This window comes from Mustela putorius, unplaced genomic scaffold (genome assembly GCF_011764305.1).
Source record: "Mustela putorius furo isolate JIRA1106 unplaced genomic scaffold, ASM1176430v1.1 tig00000580_pilon_pilon_pilon, whole genome shotgun sequence".
NCBI lineage: Eukaryota > Metazoa > Chordata > Mammalia > Carnivora > Mustelidae > Mustela > Mustela putorius.
In genome coordinates, this window is record NW_025421423.1 from 14,073,888 (window position 1) to 14,094,246 (window position 20,359).

Consider the following 20,359-nt stretch of genomic DNA (forward strand, 5'->3'; position numbering starts at 1 on the left):
TGTGTTTCACAAGTCACTCTCCTGCCTCCTTCTCACATGAGTCATTGTGCCAATATCACCTAAGCTATTAGTTTTAAAATTTATATGCTCCATATTTTCATGAGTTTTTATCTGTTATTCATGTCTTTGTCTCCTATAGTAAAATAAATAAAATAATGTCTTTAAATAATACAGAAAAACTTCATTGTAAACATGGATTGTGAATCACAGTGGTCATAAAAGAACCCGTGAAGTTATCATGGAATTTAGAGAGCTCTGTATTCCTTTACAGCTGCTGCATATATCTAGACATATTTATACCCTTTCCTACTTTGAAATTATAATAGCTGTTAGACAGTCAACGTTCAGTATTCAAAGGTCGATCTTGAAAGACTACTTTCCCCACCACAGCCCTCCAACTTGTCTGGGAAGGAAGTTTGATGCCTGCATCATTAAATAGCTTTGAAAAATATAGCCCTACGATCCTCTCATATGTTTATCTCTCGGCATTATATGGAGATGAAGAAATGGGCAATAAAAGAGTTTTTGTAAATTATACAGAGAAAATCAGTATTACAATATTTATTATATATTTATTTTTATATATATAAATAAAAGCTCATGCTATCTTGGCTTGTAATAGCATCACTTAATAGATTTTAATAAAATCACTTAATACTTTGAATCCTCCCTTTATTATAAGGCAAAAATATTACAAGTAAATAAGAAGTAAATGGAGCTATAGTTTTGAATAGTTAGCTGTTAGTCAAAGGATCTGTGAAATAGGAAGAAACTACATTTTGAAAATCTATTTGCGTGTCCCTTGCGGAATAATGAATATCTGGATACAGAAGAAACCCGACAAGCACTGCCTCAGCCAGATGATCAAGTTTAATACCAACAGCGAGAAATGACATTGATAGCATACCCTTGTTATGGTGGGATGTGGCACTCTGCTTTTTCAGTATTCCTCCCAAAAGCCACAAACCCAGTTTTATCATGATAAAAACACAAGGCAAAGTCTATGAGAGGGGCACCCTACAAAATACTTGACAAGTACTCCTCAAAACAGTCAAGACCATCAAAAACAAGGAAAGTCTTGGAAACTGTTGCAGTCAAAAAGAGCCTAAGGAGATGTGACAAATAAATGTAATATAGTGTCCTGGATGAGATCATGGAACAGACAAGACATTAGGTAAAAACTGAACAAGCCTGAATAAACTAAGACTTATAGTATCTGGTTAATACTGTATCAATATTGGTCCATTAATTGTAACAAATATCCCACATTAATCAAAGATATTTACAGCAGAGGAGACTCATGCGGGAGGTATACAGAAAGTACTATTTTTTCAATTTTTCCATAAATCTAAAACTGTTCTAAAAAAAAGTACTTTAAAAAATTATAAATGAGAGTTCCTCACAATCCACAAGCAATTTACTCTAATTAAGCAATAATGATGCAACAGCTTATAAATCTTGAACACTTTATATTTCATGGAGAGCCTAGACTCTGGGTCCACCAGGTATATCTGTAAAATATTCCGATGTTCATATTTTTCCATGAACATTTACAGATAACAAAACAAAAAAATCAACAAAATCACGAGATGGAATGTCATGGCCTGCACAATTATTTGCTGTGAGCTAGTGAACTACCCAGCGATTATATTATCCTTAGTCACATTAGACCAAAATCTACTGTATGTCTTTTGGTTCCTCTTCAGGATCAGAAAATGACGGTAGTCACCCACTGAGATTAGAATATCAAGAATCCATTTCCTTTCCCACTTTTTGTTTTCACATTAGTCCCCTATTTCTACTGTAATAAATGACCCAAAACTTAGTGGCCTAAAATAATATGGATTCATTATCTTACAGTTCTGGGAGTCAGAAGACTGAGATTGGTCTCTCTGGGCTAAAATCCAGGTGCTGACAGAGCTGCATTCTTCCTGGTGGCCCCAGAGAAGAATCTGATTTCTTGCCTTTCCAAGCTCCCAGAGGGCTACCGGCCTTCCTTGGCCCCTCCCTTCACTTTGGAAGCCAACAATTCTACCCCTCAGCCCTCCACCACTACTGTCCCATTTCCTCTCAGTCTTTGGCTTCCCTCTACCACCTTCCAAGGACCATCATGATTACCAATCTATACAAGCCATGATACTCTATTTTAAGACCTTTGGTATCTGTAAAATCCCTTTTGCCATGTAAGGTAACATATTCACCAGTCTTGGGATTAAGATGTGGATGGGGGGGCATTTTCCTGCCTAATGTATATATTTTGCATAGAGAATCTTTATTTGGTCATAAAACCCACTTTTATGTTGTTGCTTCCTCTCACATTTTTCTGTTTCCCTAATTCCCTTCTCAACAAACAGCATGTAATTTAATGAGATAATGTATGTAAAACATCGGTTTTTACAGTTTGAAGCTGTTTTGCTTCCTTATATATTCCAAGGAACTAGAACTGTGCTTCACCCTGTTAGGCACTCAACAAATTTTGTTTAATAAATGAATGCCCAGTTAATTGTTAGTTACTTCTATAAATACTACATTCTTCCCACTGGTCACATTTACATGTGTGTGTTCATTCCCTGGCTGCTACCTTCCAGTCATTATGGGGAGAAAACTCATCTATATGTAGGTAGTATACTTTCCTGAATAAAGTAAACTTTATGTTTGGTCTTATCAATAGGCGTCACCCTTTGAAAGCGTGCTGGAGGGTCTCCTGGGAGCTTTGATTATTGGAGCATAGGGAAGATTAGAATATATTACTAACTTTATATTAGCGACTAAGGTTATCCTATTATTCAGAACTCGTTCAACTTTCCTTTTGCTATTAATCTGCTTCCTCCATTGACAAGTCATCTGTTTTGATCGGTGAATGACAGCTGAAAACCATCACACAGGAGGTCGTAACCCGCCATTGCTGTCTCTGACCCCCAGGCTCTTTGACACCCGGTACAGCATTCGCGAGAACGGGCAGCTCCTCACCATCCTGAGCGTGGAAGACAGTGATGATGGCATCTACTGCTGCACAGCCAACAATGGCGTGGGGGGCGCCGCGGAGAGCTGCGGGGCTCTGCAAGTGAAGATGAGTGAGTGGGAGCCTCTGCTCGTGAGGTTAAAACTGATGTGGTACACCCCAGAGAAGGCAGTAAACCGCCCCCACCCCCGTCACCCCACACACCCGGAGGCTCAGCAGCCAGCCAAGTTCAAGATGAAAACGCAACCTTGAGGCAGTGAATTCTACACCTTGTATTCCTGTCCTCAACTGCAGGGAACCCCTTAGTGCTCCACTCTCCTGTTTTCTCACCCATCGACAGCACAGTTTGCTCCATCCTGCCTTCCGCCATCAGGAAACCTCCCTCTAAAAATCTTCTCCCTGTATCTTTAAAACAGGTGCATTTCAAGAAGATGCACGTTTTATCTCTAACCTCTTCGCAGACACTTCCACCCTCTGCCTTGTTTTAAGTTTGATTTTCTTGGATGACTTTTCAAACTTGAGTGGCTTTTCTGCTTCACTGGAACTGTTTCTTTTACTCCACTTTTCTGTCTGTGAGGCTAGCAAGGACCCCTAGCCCCCTTTCAAGCCATTACTGCTGTGCAAAATCTTTCCTCTCCATTCTGACCACTCTCTCTTGTACATCTACTCAAGTTATCTCCTCACTTCTAGACACTCCCCTGCACACCCCCCAACATCCACCAAAGACTTCAATTCCAGACTCATTATCTTTCTATCCATCTCTACTCCTACCACCATCCTAAGGGATCTGAACAACCCTGGAACAGCCTCTAGCCATCTCATCCTTACAGCTCCTGACCTCCACGAGTCCAGTGATATTTGCCTTAACTTTGCATCAGCTAACCCCATCAATGACCTTGTCACCCCCAGGAAATGGTCTGTATTTAAAATCATAAGCTCCAGTATGTCACACTCTGAACATGAACACTTCTATCTCTAGCTCTGTCCCATGGAGAAAACACTTTCCCAGACTCATGATGTGCCTCCACAGAGAAGGCACAAACTCCGTCTCTTTCCCAGCTAAGAACAGAGGCCAGCTCTCTCGCTCCCTTACTCCCACTACACAGCCATCACCGGCGTGCTCACGTTCTCCTGCCCTGGACTCCTCTGTTCTCTCTTCCACTGACCCCCAATTGGGACTTCCTCAGTTCTCTCTCCACTTGACTTTCTCTCCTACCTGGTGTTCTAGCATCTTACCAGCACTCACAAATCTCATGACCTTCCGTGCTGGAAGCCCTAGCTGTTTGCAGTTGTCCACCTTGTCATAAAATAACCCTTATTTTCTTCTCTAGACACCATGCTGCTGATGCGAAAAATCACATCAGCATATGGGTGCCATACAACTCAGCGGGGTCCGGTTCCACCCGGGGAAGTTTACTGCAAGTTTTGTTATTATCCCTGATTGTCATCACTATTTCTTTTATCTTTTACATTTCTACTTTGTGGTCATTGTTTTTTGCTGAAGGAAGTCATTTGCTGCTTCTTTTCAAAGTGTGAGCATGTGATCATATAAAATCTGAGAATATTTTCTGAATCTTTGCATTGCTAGAAGTATTTGCTTTGCCTTTACTCCTGGATAATAACTTGTCTCTGTACAGACAAGAGTTTAAAAAAGCCCTTTCCTGGAGCGCCTGAGTGGCTCAGTGGGTTGAGCCTCTGCATTTGGCATGGGTCATGATCTCAGGGTCATGGGATGGAGCCCCGCATTGGGCTCTCTGCTCAGCGGGGAGCCTGCTTCCTCCTCTCTCTCTGCCTGCCTCTCTGCCTACTTGTGATCTTCCTCTCTCTGTGTCAAAAAAATAATAATAATAATAATTAAAAAGGCCCTTTCCTTAGCTTTTATTAAACAACTATTTGCTGTCGTATAACATTCCATGCTGCAGCTGAGAATCTTTTTCTAATTCCTATAGGTAAGTCTAGTGTTTATCTTTCTTAAAAAGTTTAGCATTTTCTCTTCAAATCTGAATTCATAAACTTCCAAAATTCACAAGAATATGTTAGATGTGTTTTCTTTAATTATTTCTACTTAGTTTTAGGTGGGCCTTTTGAATCTAAAACCAAAGGTTTGTTGTTGTTGTTGTTTTCCAAAATGATATATACTTTTTCCTATTTTTCTTCCCTTCATTTTATCTCATTCTTAAACTTTTATTTTCTTACTCTTAAACTTTTAATTAACAAATATTAGATCTCTTTCTTTTTCCATTTTTCTTGACTCCAATATTTTCTCTTCATATTTTCTACATGGCTATCTTGATATTCTATCTTCTTGGAGATTTATTTAACTTTTCCTTCCACATCATGAACTCGGGTCTTCAATATACCATTCTACTATTCTGTCCTTATACTGACCACTTTGATCTTAAAAACCCCTAATTTACATTTCTAGGAATTACTTCTCTGCTCCTTTTTTTTTTTTTTTTTCCAGAGCAAATTCTATATGTTATATGATGCAATACTTGCTCAAGTCTCTGTAAGGGTATCACTAATTAGTTCATTTTTATTTTTTTTAAAGATTTTATTTTATTTGAGAAACAGAAAGAGCATCAGCAGAAGGGAAAGACAGAGGGAAAGGGAGAAGCAGCCTCCCCGATGAGCTTGGAGCCCACTATGGGGCTCAATCCCAGGACCCTGAGATTATGACCTGAGCTGAAGGTAGATGCTTAATCAACTGAGTCACTCAGGTGCCCCAACTAATGCATTTTAAAAATATATATATTCTTCCCTTAAAATATATATATATATATATATATATATGTAAAAATACATATATTCATTTTGCTTTATTTCTGTTTTCTTCATAAGTTTGGGTTTCCTTTTGGTTCTTTTTTTCCATGTTCATGTTTTTTCTCAAACACCTATTAATATTTTATGTTTGATCATACTTATAAATGAAGTCCTAGAATCATTAGAATAGGTATGTAGAGGGACTAGTTAGACCTTGTGTGGAAACTGGTGTGGGGGTTCTGTAAGTGGGTAGGGGTGAACTCACAAGAAAGCTTTCTTTCAGCATGGAAGGCAGTAAGGAAATCAAGTAAGGAAACAAGCATGTTTTCCTTTGCTAAATAATGAAGGCTTGATTCTGAAGACAGAGCACATTTACGTATTTCACTGTTTTGTGGGGCTACCTTTCCTTTCTCATATTCTCATATTTCTCACATTTCTCATATTCTCTCTGGCTGTAAATGTTCCCTGTTTTGGATCTATCCTAAATCTTCTATTCTTTTTTCCACCTTCTCCTTAGGAAAGCTCACCCAGTCATGTGGGTATACACAGGTTTGGCCAGCCCAGTTGCTAACATTTTGGAATGCTCCCACACTGCTTTAGTAGAGACCTTCCTGAGACTCCTAAGACCCTGGCCTCCATCACTACTCCAGCTACCCTATGTACCCTATGATCTCTCTCAGAGCTCCCTCCTCTCAAGTTCCTTGTGGTCCATCAACTAAGGGTTCCATGCTAGCATAACATGATGCTTCCAGCATCCCATTTTAACATGATGAGGAGCTCAGATGAGCCAGTGCTCATGGCTCCACCGGAAGAACGTTCCCTTACAGTGGGGAATCCACGACTCAATATCAATGCCTATCGCATTCTCAGTTCACTTTATATTCAAGTTCCACAACAGTTCTCCTCACCTCTTACCCAACAGATGACCAAGACATCTATTTCACTGAGAAGATAGTAGTCATTTGCTTTAAACAAAGGTTATCTGCTTAAGTTATATACTTAAGGCATAGGGATCAGTTTAAGGAACCCATGGGAAGGAATGGATAACACCTTCTTGGCCTAGGTCACAGGAATATCAATTCTTAAGCTAAACTTTTGCCAGCAGCCATATGACAACCCAACTCACAACTGAGGTGCCTGGCCATCATCTAAATGTAGGTGTCCACTGTTGTTGATGAGGAGAGTTGTGTACTGTAGATAGCAGGCAAAGAGACAAACCATAACATGCTTCAAGCCTATCTTGTAATTTTGCCATAATCCAAGATCATACCAACTCTAAATGGCAATAAATGCCTAGATTAAACATCAATAGACCATGCAGTCTTTGCAAAAATCACTTCCAACCCCCACCAACCCCCACATGCACAATTAAAATAGGAGGGAAAAGTCCTTATTTCATGCTTTTATCCATCAAAGTAACACACTGATTTTAGCCCAGGACCTGAAGGAAATAAAATAAATCCATTTCTCAGTAGCCTCTCCTGCAAACACAGGTCTCTGTAACATGATATTCCTAAGGAAATAAATGTAGTTTTCATTATTTATGAATGTTTCAAACAGTAAAATAATTGGCTTCCTGAACTTGCTATACATTAGATTTAATAACTTCTTCTAAAAGCTTACTATTGGAGAATAAACAGTAGCTGGCATAAACTATTTCTTCTGATAGAATTAATTTAAAACTGGTTCACAGAACAGTAAATTACAAAAGTCTGCTTCACAGAGTACAGTTACTCTAAATTGTATGACAGAATTTTTCCAATTATAAATATAATAACGTCTAGTTCTAGAGGATAAATGTATCTATTGCTTAATCAACAAATTTAAGAGTCAAAGTGAGACTAAAAGGAAAGGGAAAGTGTTAACTCAGAATTAGGCAAAAAATAGATCAAAATCATCTCTTCAAATGTTTTTGTGTCTATTGGTATGAATTAAATAATGTTGAATTGTTATGGTGACAGTTCATTTTAATCAACTTTCCATTAGCTACCTTTTAAAGTGAAGAATACTACAATTTCAAACTCCTAATATGCTTCCTGAATTTGTGTTTTTCAAATAAGATATGAATAAAACCAAGATAACTGAAACTTTGAAAAATGATTCCTATTTTATATCCACTCAAAACCTGTCTTAGCATTTGGTAAATCCTGTAATGTAATAAATTATTCTTAAAGTGGATATTTAGACTTAACTAGAAAGGAGAAAGTTTAATGCATGCGTATTGTCTTTCTGATTTTGAATTTTTGTTTCCCTTTAGAGCCGAAAATAACTCGTCCTCCCATAAATGTAAAAATAATAGAAGGATTAAAGGCAGTTCTTCCATGTACTACAATGGGCAATCCCAAACCATCAGTGTCATGGATTAAGGGGGACAGTGCTCTCAGGGTAAGTGATTATTATGAATACACGTCTAAACAACTTGTTTTCAAACACAACAATTCTTTGCAAAGTCAGTTACATGATTACAAATTCCTGGTATAAAAATGTTCCCTTATATAACAGTTTAACCAAACTTAAATAGTCCTCTTCCCATAACCACCAACTTTAAGTCATTCCTGTTGGGGTAGGCTAGGGGAAAAAAGATGGGAACCAGTAGTTCTTTACAGGGATGGCCAAAGAAGCAGAGCAAAGGCAAAGCTAGAGTATTTCTTTGTTGACTGGTCGGTTAGTTTAATCAATTTAGTTTTTGACATTGAATCTTTGAGACATAGGAGATAAAAACAAAAATTAAACTAAAATCCAGGTCTTAAATCCAACAGTTTCTGGAAGGAGAATGAGAAAGGAGGTTTGGAAGGAAAGGGATGAGAACCTCTGGAATGAAGTTAGAGCACAAACATCATCAAGACCAGTGAACAAACTCCCGGACAAATGCCTCCATCACAGAGCAGTCAGATTAAAAGTCTATTAAATACATGCTTATTTTGTATTGCTTTTGCATCTCATAATGACATTTACTGGTAAGTGATTACACTGCATCATCATTGTCACCTACTAACTGTGAATGCAGTGAGGCTTTTCATCTTATGCTCAGAATATTCCACAGAGAATATGTAGGTGTTGATATATGTCAATTAACTAAAATGAGGTACAACATCGATTAGCTTTGTATTATTTAAAATAAAACAAATAAAGTTGTGATAATCTATATAATTCCAAATGCTATTTTTTGATAAAAGCAGCAATGATGATGACCTGATGAAGTAAGGCAAATGATATCTTGATAAAGCCATGGACGTTTTAAAATTCATGTCCCTATCCCTGGCAGGAAAATTCCCGCATTGCAGTTCTTGAATCTGGGAGTTTAAGGATTCACAATGTGCAAAAGGAAGATGCAGGACATTATCGATGTGTGGCAAAAAACAGCCTCGGGACGGCATATTCCAAATTGGTGAAGCTGGAAGTTGAGGGTAAGGAGTTGCATTCCTTCCCGTTATGGGGCTATTAGAAGGGCCTCACGTTCTACTATGAAGGCTGGACATTAGCTTGCAGCGGCAGATGTGTGGGTAGATCAGTTCCCTCTGCTGTTCCAGATACTAAAGCATAAGGTCAAAACTTGGAAAAGAAAAACTGAAAAGAGAAAGAAGTGTGCCCTGGGTCATATTCCATCCATTGCCCAGAATCCCTGGTAATTTTGACCAAAAGAGATTAAATTCACTAAAATACTAACACAGCAAGACACCAGTTCAGAACTTCTATTTGACTCAGACAATTCTCCCTTGCTTATAAATTTGAAAACCCTCATTTTATCTTTATCAGCATATAGACATGACTTTAAAAAGATTAACAAAAAAAAAAAGTGACTTTTTTTAGGTCGTATTCTGTCACAAAGGGTTGAGAAAAATAAAATACTGGCTCAAAATTTATAACGAAAACTATTTCTAGTTCCGTGAGTTATATTGTCAAAATATTTTTCATTTATTTAAAATGTTCTCTTAAAATCAACCAATTCAGCAACTAGTTGTAAAGGTCTTCACTGAGAAACCAGAATCCAGATAGGGTTAGGTGTTCTACCCATATGATTGTCAGATCCTTCTTGACCTCAAATCACATCACATTTTGCTTAAAAATAGAAACTACCAGCATGCCTGTGCCCAGTGAGCAAACTAAGTACAACACTCTTCCCAGCTCTTCCTGTTCTATGCTGTAGAATTAATCTCTCTGGCTCCCAGTGTTCTCAACGGAAAAGTGGAATTTGCTATGAGTATTCAGGGAGGTGGTGTTGATAGTAGCTAACAGAGTGCCTGGCCCTTTGTAAACACCCAATAAATTTTGACTAAAAGAATCACCTATTTTTCTACTTTTCTCTTATCTGACTGATAAAGTACTTGGACTTTCTCACACTGGACCATATTATAGTTCGTTTGGGAGAGACCCTGGGAGTTTCCCCTACTTACTTTGATTCCATCCTATTCACGTAAGCCCACATCTCTTCCTTTCCAATCATACAGTTTTCTATTAGATTCTTTTAGATTATTTTTATTGCCTACGGAGCCCTTCCTCTGACTGCACTAAGAATCTCATTTCCCACATTTGTTTCTGATTGAGGTAACATCTTTATTACATCATTGCTTCGATTGCTCATAGAATCTCCGTTAACTCCTCATAGAAAAGAATGAGGTTGATGGGATAATGGCTGTCCGATGTTAAAAAAAAAAAAAAAAAGATATTTTCGGCATAGTTGCTGTAATTTAGTTATCTTCAACATTAGCAATGGTATTTAAGGCTCAGTATGCAATAACCACTTGATACAACTTATTCAGTGAAAAATAAATATACAAACATGCTCAATCACATATTTGGACACTATCTGCCTGGACTCAGTGTTTCCTTGAGAGGTACATGGCATAATACAAAGTGAATGTTATCAATTTGTATAAAGTGTCACAAAGATTTTCCTCTTCAAGATGTTAAATATAAGCCCTCCCTATTGTAATAGTAAATGTTAATAGTTTAGGTCACTATCTTCATAGATATTAAAAATATTTGCTTCAACAGTGACCTAGAGAAAATGAACACAAATCACAATTACTTGGAGTCCAATTACACAGTTTGGTCCTGCTTTGACATTTAATTTTGCATCACACATATCAGTAAAACTGAATACTGTCTTCTTTCTTCTTAACACTTACATGGTCATGCTCATTGCCTTAATAGTTAATATACACAGAGGTTATATTAATCTCGCTAGTATTGAGAGCACATAATATCATTTAAAGTTACTCTAACAGTAGGTAAGATGATCCTTTTAGCACACATCTATTTCTACTCCATTTTAGTCCCTGTTAAAGCAGCCAATATATGTGAAAATTTGTGACATGCTCAGCACAGTTTCTGGTACATAATAAACATTTAATAAGTGGCATCAGTTATAATCATTACTGTTAGAGAATTATAGCAAGTCTGTGTAGTTTCTCTTGAGGTTTTGAAAGGTTGGCTTCCACTTAAAGAAATAGTTAAGACATTTCCAAAAGATACAATGCAGACATGATCTATTTAAAGGAAGGGCCAATTTAACCAACAATTCAGAACAGGTGAAAAAACAAATGAAAAGCAACTGGTATGACCCTGAATGTGTCTGTAAAGACCTACTAACTGGGCAATAATGAGGGCTGAGGATACAGCTGGGCCATAGTGAGTGAAGCAGGTGACCATTTGTTACGCATTGTGTCAGTAACTCTGAGAATTATTTTGAGCAAATTAGAATGAGAACTCCATAATGTCATTCAATGCCAGGTTACATGTACTGACCATGGTCATGCCATGGACAAGCTGTTTGCCCTTGTCAGTTTCTGATAAGGAGAAGTATACCAACTGTGGATTTGGTAGAGTGTTTTCACTAAATCTTAACCACTGTAACAAACATGAAATAGCCTTCAACACAAAGTTAATCTCCCTTTCTAGATCGCCAGTCTTAGGCTACTGGATCTCTGGAATAACAACATGAACATATCCTAATTTTCTGTCTTATCTTAAAAAGTTCAAACAGTGACATATAAAATTACTAATGAACCATCTAATTCAAGCATAGCCAAACATGGAAGTATTTCCAAAAGGATGAGCAATGAGATGGCTAACATTTTAAATGCTAAATGCTTACGTGGATTATTTTATTGAATCCTCACTAACAGTCAGTGAGGAAGGTCCTATCATTGCATCATTTAAGAAACTAAGGAACAGAGAGGACATCTAACTCACAGAGGTGTCTAAGAGACTGAGTAAAGCTAAATACTATGTGTTCTATTAAGGAACAGATATTCATATGTAACATTGCCAAGAGTAGTGTCAGAACAGGGGTGAGAGAAAAAGCCAAGATTCTATAAATGATGGAGAACAGGAGCTGAAAAAAGGAGACAGTGGATATCAACAAATTTTTCAATAAATTTGGTACTGAAAACGAAAAGCCAAAAAAGTGAGCAGTAGCTAGAGGTATATATGGTACATACGTAACATTGTTTTGCAAGATTTCTTTTTTAAAAGAAAATTTAAAAAGAAAAAAAAGATTAAAATGTTAAAAATTTTAAAATATGAAAATTTTAAAATATGAATGAGAAGTGTCTCAGAGAAAAGGACATTTATGCATAAAGGAGAGAGGTAGAATATTCAAGAGAATATGCCTTGAGAAGGCAAAAACAGTGTATTGAGGGGACAAGTAGAGTGATAAGCCCTATATGGAGGGAGACCACTTGTCCCAGTTTGCCCAGGACAGTTCTGGTTTACACCTGTTGTCCTGGAATAATTATTAATAGAGTCCTCCCTGTACCTTCAAAAGTATCCAGGCTTCAATGATAAATTATATGATCACTGTACTTAGGAAGAAGGAACTTCCTTCCTTGTAATAGGAAGGAGAAAGGGGGTATATTCCAGTATAAAGAAGTTAATGAGTTTGGTAGATGGAATTTGAGAAAGCTCTGTTGGTTTCTATTTCCTTTAGGAAGTAGAAAGTAAGTTTATCTTCTGAAAATACTTCTGTAAAGGGAGGTGGAGAGCTGAGGAGAGTGGAAATGTTTTAAAATAGCTATTGGGAATGGGAGAGATGACTCACAAGGGTAACTAGGATTCCTACATATCATGAAAGTTTTAGTAGAGAATGGGACTGTGAATATGGAGTGACATCAATGTGCCTCACTGCAGAAAAAGTAGAAGATGTTCAGAAAAAGTAGAATGGCAAATCCAAAGGCAAGATACAGGCACTGGAGTTTACCAGGAAGGAAAAAAGGGCAAAGGATTGAACAATTATTGCAAGAGAATGGTTGAAGGAATTAATCATGGCATCTTTTCACACCAAATATACAAACTTAAGCTTAAACACTTACAGCATCGGCAATATGACAGACAAGATACCATGAATATCTTCCTATTACAAACACCCAGAATTGCTGGGTTAGTCATACAACCCGCAGGATATAATTATATCTCCAGCGACCAGGAGTAACTAGAAATTGAAAAAACAGCAGAAAGCTCATGAGCTGGCTCTACATTGTCCTGAAGATAAAGGCGCAGGTGTCCATCTCTATAACCTAGAATATTTAAGACTCTTAAGGGGATAGGAGACAAGGTCTTGGGCCCCTGTGAAGGAATGTTAGCCCTGAGAACCTTCTATAAAGCTGAGAATCATAGAAGTGCAAAGATGGACCAGAAAAAGTCCATCCGATGGTACATAAAGACAACGCAGAGGCGTGTTTTTCTACCTGAATTCTGGGTGTGAGAAAGAAAAAAAACTAGTTTCTTAAAAATAAATCTATATTCAGTGCTTAGGACTATATCTCCTATAGGTTTGACAGTGAATTCATACTGCCAGCACAGGCTGGTGCTGCCAAGCTAGAGAAATTAACATAAATATTGGTCCCAAACCAAAAATTTAACAACAAAAAAGCTTTAAAAAATACCTTCCCCAGATTATATAGGATTTTCATAATAAAGCCACACTAAGGATGAGTTCACAATGCAAAATTATAGCACCCACAAGAAACTGCCTTAAGTGAGAGTTTGCTAACACAATATACAAAGGGATCAAAACCCCAGGAAATTCAGCTAACCCAATGTGAGGCTTGAAAATAAATAAGTGTAAACTAATTAAAGACACAAAAGGAAAAAGAAAAATACATAAGAAGAAGAAAAGCAGTTCTGATAAAGAATTAAATAATTTTAACAGATGCAAAACATAATTATAATTAAAATTCAATGGATGAATAATGGTGTTTTAGAGATAAAGAGATAACGCACACATTAGAAGTCACCTCTTCAGAATTTAGAATGCAGTGCAGAGAGATGGAAAAGATAAAACTGAATTAAAGAAATAGTTATGGATATGCATTACAGAAGAGAAGAGAGAAAATATGAGGCTATAGTTAGAAGCTTAATGACTGAGTACTAGCTAAAATTATTGAAAACTTTAAATCTTCAAGTGCGAGAAACACAATGAATCCCAACCAGTAAAACCAAAGAGCAGATACGCTAATAGTTTCAGACCCAGATTCAACATAATAAACACCAAAGACAAAGAGGTGATCTTAAATTATTGAAGGAAAAAACAGATTACTTATAAAGGACAACAATTAGGATGACAGCAATAAAGAAGCCAAAACTTTCAACTATTCTTATTATTTGGTACTGTCTAGTGGAGGTGTTTTTCTTCATTCTTAATAAAAATCAAACTTTAAAATGTGTACACATGTGCTTCAATAATTTAATTCTGATCATTTATCTAGAGGAATTATATGTATATGTTCAAGATTATCACAAAGCTAAAAAAAAGATTATCATAGTTATTTACAACAGTAAAAATTTTTAAAGAATTTAAATTTGCAAAAAATAAAATAAATTTGAATCAATAGGAAACTGACAAAAGTATGTGAAAAAATTCCAGGCAGCTATTAAGAATGAGATCAAGCTATACACTTCTACAATTACCTACCATATATGTGGGTAAAATATATGATTTGGGTCTGTTTTCGATCAGTGAGCCTCAGCTTCCTCATCTCTAAGATGGGGTAAAAAAAAAAATAGCCCCTACCTCTTAGGTTGTTGCAATGATCACATGAATTAATACAGGCACACAGCAAACATTATACAATTATTTGCTGTATTTATAATTATTTAATAAGTACTTATATAGTGTAATGTGCAAGGTTCTGTTCTATCTCATTAGAAATTTTAATGTGTTCATAAGTGAAAAAGTTGAAGAAAAGTACGTTTTATATATTCTATATTAGAATGCATGAACTAATAAGCTGTTAATAGTCACCATCTCTGCATGGAGAATTACATAGTAGGTAAGTGTCTTGTCATACACTTTACACAGTTCTTTATACTTTTTAGATTTTTTTTTAATTTTTATTTATTTATTTGACAGGCAGAGATCACAAGTAGTCAGAGATCACAAGTAGGCAGAGAGGCAGGGAGAGAGAGAGAGAGAGAGGAGAGAAAGCAGGTTCCCTGCTGAGCAGAGAGCCCGATGTGGGACTTGATCCCAAGACCTGGGATCATGAACTGAGCTAACAGCAGAGGCTTTAATCCACTAAGCCACCCAGGTGCCCCTACTTTTTAGATTTTTATAAAGAGGAAGAATTAATACATGTATTCAAGTTTTGGAAAAAATTCATTTCTCCCAAACCTTATACGATTTTGATAAAGTGACATCAACCTTTCTGTTACTGGTTTGATGTTATTGGTTTCTGTTATTAGTTTGCAGTTCTGCTCCATTCTGCTCTAGACCAAACTAAGGGATGGGAAAAGTTTTATCAAAGGCAATTGGTTCCTATGTTGATTAGATATTCACAACACCTGGGCACTGGCTGAAGAACTGGGATAGAGGGTGAGGTCCTGATGAAAAGAACATGAAACATGCCATTACCTTGGGGGAATCAGTCCATACAGACAGTAAGTTTGAGGCAAGAGGAAGGGAGTCACCTGGATGGAGTGAGAAGTGAAGGCGTTCAGAGGGCAGCACCTACAAGTGGGTTCTCCCCCGCCCTTTGACTCTTCTTTCTTACTTATGGGCAGACGTGGAATCTGTGATTCCATAGTGGCTTCGAGGCTCCAACACTAAAATTCAGTTTGGGTTCTGATTTCTCAGTGAGCATTTTCTCCATGTGGTTGGGTGTTATTGACTCAAAGTAAACAAAGGAAGTTCCCATGGAGAAGTGAAGCACTACCGCTAGGTGAGAACTATACAGGTATGCTGATTTAATACTGGTGCAGAAGTATCAATCATTTCCCAAATTCCATAGTCACCGGAAATGCAGAAAAGAATGGTCCATCTCATAACAGTGGAGGCTCTTCCTTTGGAAAGTTTAACCCCTGTCTCATGTACCTCTGTGACAATGGCCTTTAGGACAGGTTTCATGGCAGGATGTGATGAGGGCAAGGGAAATGTCCATATTACATTCAATACATTCTAAGATGTTCATTTTTAAATATTTTACCATGGCTAGGGTGAATCTCAGAGATGCTAGCTCCTTACAATCACCACTGGCTAATATTTGTTTTCTTTGTTGTACATTTTAATATCTCTGAAATTCAGGTTTTTCTTACCAGTCTTAAAGACAATCACACTTGGTTTGTGGTTTCTGCCCTCAAGCTGAGATCATCCTCCAAATATAAGAATGAAGATATAAGGATAAAACAAAAATAAATCAATCATATCAGCTCATAAAGATCTCCTTATATTTAACTCAAACTATTCCTTCCTCTTCAGATCATTTCTTTCAATCAGTTCCCCACAGAGATGAAAACAGCATTTTCAGTGGCATGATCCAATGTAACCCCCTACCCCCAATAGCACCAATTATATTTGCTATTAGTTTTGTTAGGTTGAAAACAGAGACAAAGACACTTTTCAGTGCCCTACAGAAGAAATTCTGAATCAAGAGAGTTTCTCCAATCTGCCTCATGTCCCACTTTAGGTATGGTGGGTATCCAAAGAATGATCCATGCTGTCTCTGTTTTGTATCCCTACTGAATCAGTTTTCTCCAAGTACTCTAAAGGCCAGGAAGACAGACACTCAGTGGCACAGGAAGTGGCAATGGAATGGGATGATTTGGATGGCAGGGCCGAAGTTTTTAAGGAGAGATTGCATCATGGAGGCTTTGGATGACCTCTAAAATGCAAGATTCTGACTTTCACTTTCCTGCTTTTGACCAGAGGGCTATTCTCTCTTTAAAAAATCATGTTGAATAAACACTACACCACAGAAATTAAACACTTTTAATATAATATAATTTTTTTAGCAAAGAAGTCACTGTTGAGTTTTCTAATCATTGAAAAAGATCCACTTAAAAAATTACAAATATCTAATTTTCTTGTATTTCCCTATATTCTTACATGATTCCCTTATATACTTTGACTTAAATGTTATGAAATGATTTATTTCACTGGAGCTGAGTGTCGATTTTATTACTTTCTGTGAATTTCACATTCATATAAATTCTGCTTTGTGTATACAAACTGATTAAGTGCAGAATACTTGAGACTCTATTAAAAATAGATGTATGTTGGAACGTACTGGACTCCCAGTCAGTTGCATTTTCTATTATTACCTTGTTTACTCTTGGAGGTTTAAAGCCAGGAAGGAAAAGACTGGGCAGAAGAGGAGCCGGAACCAAGGGAGGGTTCTCTGTCAGCAATCAGCAGTGGGGAAGGTGGCTTAGCACCAGTACAAAGCTGCAGATGGGAGCCCTTGAAGCAGACCAAGACTAAGAACAGAATCCTCTGAGGTCGAGGGTTATTGTAGGCTTCCCAGGTGTTTAGACAATACCTCATTTGCTGGAGATCTCAAAAAGCAAATCCCTGTCTCAACACTTGAGAGAGGCACTTTGGGGAGTGAGGAGGGAAGGTGAGCCACCAGGCGAATGGAAGTGGCCTCAGTGCAGGAGCCCCGATCACCTGTCAAGGCCTTGGAGTATTGACCGTCTGTTTCTGTGCAGTCTGAAAGGCTTTCTCATGTATCCTTAGGGTTGACATCGTCTATCAAAGGTTTCTTGGGGAAGATTTCTTGCAGATATATGCAGTATATCAGACTACAAGAGAATCTCAAAAAATAAAACTAAATCATTTTACATATACATTATATATACATATATACAGATCTGTATTATCTGTATATATATATACAGATTTGTATATATGCGTATAAACATATATATGTATATATACATATACATGTGTATATATACACACATACATATAAACATGCATACACACACATGATGTCCCAGAGGCAAATGTCAATAGATCGAACTAGAGGAGACCAGCACTGTCTTCAAAAATGTTAGACTTCCGGCTGCCTTCTTTCCTAGAGATCAGCTTTCCTTATTGCATCCAAAAGAGTGGAAGCAATCATGCAATGTGGACACAACATTTGATTTGCTTTCTCCTTCGTTTATGCTGCAGCTCTTAATATGACAAATGCCACAGAGAGAGGTATTTAAACCCCAATGTGTGCTGTGCTCTCAGTGATTTGCAGTTTTAATAAAATTTGCGGTGGTCCTGTTCCCGGCATCAATTCCACTTGCTTGATGCCACTAACAGGTTTGATTTGCTGTCATGAGTACACTGTGTATCTAAAAACCAAACCAAAGAAAAAGGCGTAAGTTTTTGATATCCCTGGGGGTTATCACGGAGAATATTAAACCTGCATGATTAATAAGGTGCATGCTCTAAAAGAGTTCTAGCCACTGATTTCCACTTAAGGGGCTATAACGTTGCATTCCCAACTAAAAAGTCCCATAGTGCTTTCAAGAAACAATGGTATAGCAATCCTTTAGTTGAAGAGTTGTCACTGAAGAAAAAGTTATATAATAATTATAGCACTGAACAGATACTACAACAAGTGAAAAAAACAGGCCCTCTTTAACTGCAGGTTTGAAGAAAAAAAATGTGCCTCAAAGATTTGTCTTAAATTGTTTAATATACCCTGGACGTTACATTATTTGAAAATGAAAAGTTACTGCAACCTGAAATACACATAGTCTAATCAGAGTAAACTCTGATTTTCCTTTTTTAGGTATCAAAATGAGCTGCACAGTTTCAAACATACATAGGCAAAAAAGGAAACATTATTTCTCTTTAATGCGCTGATTTACGCAACAGAGACTCATCTCACACCATGCAAGACAGAGAAGGCCATGTCTCTACTGGCCTTAATTTCAAAATGTAACAACTTTGAATCCTGGAAAGATATAATAGAAAGCTATTAGAACTCAATGGCAATATGGAATTCAAATACTATTACTTAAGTTATTTCTCTCAGGAATCAAATATATGACCTTCAAATTGTAATTAGTATATTCATTTCCATGAATGATAAACTAGTCAAGGCACGATTTTTTTAAATAATTTATTTTTTTATAAACATATAATGTATTATTAGCTCCAAGGGTACGGGTCTGTGAATTGCCACGTTTACACACTTCACAGCACTCACCATAGCACAAACCCTCCCCAATGTCCATAACCCCACCACCCTCTTCTAAGCCCCTCCCCCCAGCAACCCTCAGTTTGTTTTGTGAGATTAAGAGTCTCTTATGGTTTGTCTCCCTCCCGATCCCATCTTGTTTCATTTATTCTTTTCCTACCCCCAAACCCCCACATTGCATCTCCACTTCCTCATATCAGGGAGATCATATGATAGTTGTCTTTCTCCAACTGACTTATTTCGCTAAGCATAATACCCTCTAGTTCCATCCACATCATCACAAATGGCAAGATTTCATTTCTTTTGATGGCTGCATAGTAGTCCATTGTATATATATACCACATCTTCTTTATCCAGTCATCTGTTGATGGACATCTAAGTTCTTTCCATAGTTTGGCTATTGTGGACATTGCTGCTATAAACATTCAGGTGCAAGTGCCCCTTCGGATCACTACATTTGTATCTTATGGTAAATACCCAGTAGTGCAATTGCTGGGTTATAGGGCAGTTCTATTTCCAACTTTTTGAGGAACCTCCATGCTGTTTTTCAGAGTGACTGCACCAGCCTGCATTCCCACCAACAGTGTAGGAGGGTTCCCCTTTCTCTGCATCCTCGCCAGCATCTGTCATTTCCTGACTTGTTAATTTTAGCCATTCTGACTGGTATAAAGTGGTATCTCATTGTGGTTTTGATTTGTATTTCCCTGATGCCGACTGATGTGGAGCACTTTTTCATGTGTCTGTTGGCCATCTGGATGTCTTCTTTGCAGAAATGTCTATTCATGTCCTCTGTCCATTTCTTGATTGGATTATTTGTTCTTTGGGTGTTGAGTTTGATAAACTCTTTAGAGATTTTGGATACTAGCCCTTTATCTGATATGTAGTTGCAAATATCTTCTCCCATTCGGTCAGTTGTCTTTTGGTTTTGTTAACTGTTTCCTTTGCTGTGTAAAAGCTTTTGATCTTGATGAAGTCCCAATAGTTCATTTTTGCCTCAAGGCATGATTTTTAGAGGGAATTTAACGTACTGGCTAATGTATATGGGCTCCCGAGTCTAGAGTAAACTCCTGAATTCAGAATCTGGCCCCAACACTTGGGGAATGTCAGGTAGTTTCCTTAGTCTCTTTGCGCCTCAGTTTCTGAGATACTTTGTATCTCATACATTGTAAAAAGGATAAACTAAGATAACATATTTAAAGCTCTTACAAGACTGTACAGA

At 37.4% G+C, this 20,359-nt stretch overlaps 1 protein-coding gene across 4 annotated transcripts in view; it reads left to right on the plus strand.

Annotated features, from left to right (window-relative positions):
* Nucleotides 1–20,359, plus strand: part of MUSK (muscle associated receptor tyrosine kinase) — a 96,275-nt gene that overhangs the window by 11,773 nt on the left and 64,143 nt on the right. For all 4 annotated transcript variants that reach the window (XM_004747788.3, XM_004747789.3, XM_004747790.3 and 1 more), the window contains exons 3-5: nt 2,923–3,074; nt 7,983–8,110; nt 8,991–9,132. In XM_004747788.3, the coding sequence (XP_004747845.1) occupies nt 2,923–3,074; nt 7,983–8,110; nt 8,991–9,132 (422 nt within the window). The remainder of the gene's footprint in view (nt 1–2,922; nt 3,075–7,982; nt 8,111–8,990; nt 9,133–20,359) is intronic.